The 3922-nt window shown below is 45.1% G+C and overlaps 1 protein-coding gene across 2 annotated transcripts in view; it reads left to right on the top strand.

Annotated features, from left to right (window-relative positions):
* Nucleotides 1-3922, top strand: part of SV2C (synaptic vesicle glycoprotein 2C) — a 296496-nt gene that overhangs the window by 264091 nt on the left and 28483 nt on the right. Inside the window, exon 13 of one of the 2 annotated variants that reach the window (XM_011996431.1) lies at nt 531-757. The exons of the other annotated variant lie outside the window; for it this stretch is intronic. Within the exon in view, the coding sequence (XP_011851821.1) occupies nt 531-714 (184 nt within the window). The 3' untranslated portion in view covers nt 715-757. Of the gene's footprint in view, nt 1-530; nt 758-3922 lie in introns of those variants that run through there. 2 annotated transcript variants of the gene reach the window in all.

Genomic DNA, 3922 nt, shown 5'->3' with positions numbered 1-3922 from the left:
CAACATAGCAAGACCCTATCTCTACAAAAAATAAAAATAAAAATTAGCTGTGTATGGTGGCACACATCTGTAGTCCTAGCTACTCAGGAGGCTGAGGTGGGAAGATTGCTTGAGCCCAGGAGTTTGAGGCTGCAGTGAACAATTACTACACCACTGCACTCCAGCCTGGGCAACAGAGCAAGACCTAATCTCTAAAAAAATGAAAAAGACCCCTCCTTCCAACAACGTTAAACCACTAGAGATGTTTCATACTCCGTACAATTTTTTCTCTCTTTCTGTTCACCATACATTGGGACTTATAGGCGGAGTAGGAGTCAATGGGAGCTATGGTAAGAAAGTCAACAGAGGGCTGGAGGAACAATACCAACAGCTAGGATTCTCTACTCCCGGAGTTGCTAACAAGCATTGATTTGCTCCCAATATACAACACAATCTGAGTGAAGATCCTTGAAAATCTAGGATTCTTTGGTCTAAAGTTGGAATCGTGGAAGGCATTTTCTCAACCTTGTTCATGTCTCTTTCCTTTGCAGGGCAACAGGCTTTGGCTTCTTAAATGCGCTATGCAAGGCAGCAGCCGTCTTGGGAAACTTAATATTCGGCTCTCTGGTCAGCATCACCAAATCAATCCCCATCCTGCTGGCTTCTACCGTGCTCGTGTGTGGAGGACTCGTTGGGCTGCGCCTGCCTGACACACGAACCCAGGTTCTGATGTAATGGGAAAAAAGCCATCCTTCCTGCGTTTCTTCCTCCTGCCCTGGGTCAATTCTCCTTCCTGACTCAAGGCTTCAGAGTTTTCCTGTATAGAAAGGTGATCAAGTATCAGAACATAAACACTTGCTGTGACTTAAAATTTAGAAGCATATCATCTTGCCCCTTTGTGATTTTGCACAGGTTTTGTCTGTTTGTTTGTTTGTTTTGTTTTAATGCATTATTATCTTTCCAAACTGTGATGCTACTGCCTCCCGCAAATCAGTGGAAGCATTTCTAAAATGCCCTAGGCAGCCAGGCTTCCCTGGGGTTGTGCTTCTTGAAAGTTTAGAAGCTAAGAAGGCTGGGCTGGTGTAAGAAATAGATCCTGCTCCTAATTTAACATTAACAGGAAATATAAGTTGGCACATTATTGCATTTGTGCTGAGAAGAGGGATTCTTTTTTTTTTTTTTTTTTCTGACACAGTGATATTTCCTGTTTACTTAGAAAAGGACACCCAGTAATTCTTGCTGTTATAGCAGAGCCTTTCAAAGAAAACCATGTGGTACCAAACAGGGCTGGGTGGGGCTCTTTGGGGCAAGACAATTAAGGTGACTCTGCTGACAAGAAAAATAAAAGCTCTGCAATTAGCAGCAAAAATCTGAGTGAGCTGCATAAGCAAGATTTCTGTCAGAAAGCCCAATTAAACCTCTGAAGAGTGTGAGGAAAAAGGACTGTAACAGTATCTGTGATTGTGGCACGTGGTTCAGAATGTTTGAAAATCAGAGATCCGAGAGAGAGCTTCTGCCTCCATTTACCACCCCCACTCCTTCAGCTGCCCTTGGACTTGCCAGACAGCGGATTCAAGGAAAGAAAGCTGTTCTTAAAAACTGTCTGCCTACCTGATTCGGCCACTTACCCACACTGTCTCTAGCCAGTGGATACCTAAATTGTAAATTGCAAATTAGGAAGAAATTCACACCTACAGCCATTTGGAAATACAAAATGGTGCCTCTTTCTGGTACCTCTTTTCTGTGGGACTGGCCCGCCAGGACCCCCACCTCACCTGCCCCGCAGTTGACATTCAGCTTCCCAGCTGGCATTACCAAAGAGGGTTTGTCCCTCTGGCTTCCCCAGGGCTGGCCCACTGCTCAGTGCGCTCCTAGCTCGCTGTAAAATCACAGCCTGCCCGCACTCCTGAGGGGCCTTCTCACAGACAGACCATCTCCTGTGGTTGTTTGGCTGCTCATTTTACCTCTGGAATCTGCCTGGGCTTGGAAGAAAGAGGTCAGCCAGGACATTCCCACGGGCCCGCTGTCAGCTACGTGACCTTCTCGCCTCTCGGGCTCCCCTTCCCCCAGGCTCGTCCTTTTTACACATCTTCTTTGAAATCTGAACCTTCCTTGTAGACTTGCAGCCAATCACCAGAAGCCAGGAATAAATCCCATATTTAAACAATATTCCTTTTTTAACTGCCTCGTTAGAGGTTTCTTCTTGTTACTTATTATAGGCATTTTCAGGCAAGCCATAGCTTGGGGCCCCCAGGAAGGGAAAGCTTTTGTTTCTACGAATCATTATATTCAGAGATGTCCTAACTCCCCTGAGGCCCCCCTGCCTCCCCCTCCCCTTCCTAATGATCCCTCCTAGAGCTCAGACTAAGTGAAAAGCTTCTTTCATTAACATAAGCCATTAATCGACTTCGCCTTGAAGTAATTCAGGTCTGCAGAGGGGGGCAGACTGGTATTGGGGGCAGTGGGAAGAGGGTGGTTCCCTGGGGATCTGTGATCAGGGCTAGAACATCAGGAAAACCTGAACCAAAAACTGCAAAGGTGGCAGGAAGAAGAAAAATCACTGAAGGCTAGACAAGATGCATTTGAAAGATACCAACAGCGCAGGGAAAGAAACCACTTTCTCTCACCTCTGCCTCCCATCATTTTATTGGAGAACAAAGACAGCAGTCAAACAACCCAAGAAAGTACCCTGTATGTTTTTCTTCTTCCACATGTACTCATTTTCCCACCTATCCATTCCTGATTTGTCTTCTTAAAAAAGATATTTGGGGACCTGAGTAGATCTTTTAGTTGAATGCAGCATGTGCAGAGATAACTGCAAAAGCCAGGAGTGCATCTCCATCAACCCATCAAAAGAAAAATAGAAATGCATGTGGACATCACTATCTCTAGTCCTCTGTGATAGTTCACTTTGCTTACTAGACTACCTTTACTTTTTAAAATGTCTCTAATGTCTGCTCTGGGGTCTAAATGCATAAAACATCTCCCAAGCTGCAGAGCACAGTTATTCGGAATTTTTTATTTGAACACTGGGTTGAGTCAGCACAGGATAAACCAGCAAAACCTTACTTCTTGAGACCTCCCATCCGTGTCCCCTGCGGAAGGACTGTTCTTGGTCTACTTGCTACCTAATCCAAGCATCCTTGGTGGCCTAAGAGGGATGTTTTCTAATCTCCTGGACAGTCTGTGGTCACAAACCTTCTTGGTCACCACCTCTCCCACCTTTTATGCACTCTTCCCTGCCTCCTTGAGATTGTTCACCACCTTGATTTTCTAAGTGAGCTCAAATCTTTTCCAAAGTATGTGGTGTGGCCTGTCTAGCTTGCTCTGGATTTAGCTGGAGATTAAGAAACAGCCAGGATATTAAACAGAAAGTCTCAGCTGTATCAGTGTAGCAGGCTGCTGGCACCCAAACCTGCAACTGGCATCTCATTTCATCTACAGTAGAAGGAAAATGAAAATTTGCGCAAAAGTGAAAGCCGAGGAAATAGTCCACTTGCTCCTATATTTTTACCGCCTTTTCTAACTAAAATTTCCCTATTGCTCTTTGGAATCAATCCAGAATGCTCCCAAGTCCCATTATTATCACAGAATCTTCTCAGTAGGGAAAATCAAACAACTGCTTCAAACTGTCAATTCTGTATGTACCACATTCTATCCCAGGTGTTGGGTCTTAAGGCACCCAACTCACATTCAGTCCTGCTGCCTGAATCATCTCACACCAGAGTACAAACCTGGGAGACGCAATAGGTGGGTCCTAGCCTGACCTTCACCACTGAGCAGTACAGGGACCCAGATCTTGCTGGGGAGACTGTAAGTCCTTGAACATCTCTGATTCTCACTTTCCCCATGCACAAAGTAAAGGATTGGGACTAATCTGCTCTCCACTCTCCAGCATTCTAGAAGACAGTAATGAAAATAGCTTCATCTCATCTGCCTTCTT

This window comes from Mandrillus leucophaeus, unplaced genomic scaffold (assembly GCF_000951045.1).
Source record: "Mandrillus leucophaeus isolate KB7577 unplaced genomic scaffold, Mleu.le_1.0 Scaffold114, whole genome shotgun sequence".
Lineage (NCBI taxonomy): Eukaryota > Metazoa > Chordata > Mammalia > Primates > Cercopithecidae > Mandrillus > Mandrillus leucophaeus.
The sequence above is the reverse complement of the archived record's forward strand: the minus strand, read 5'-3'. Positions and strand labels throughout refer to the sequence as shown.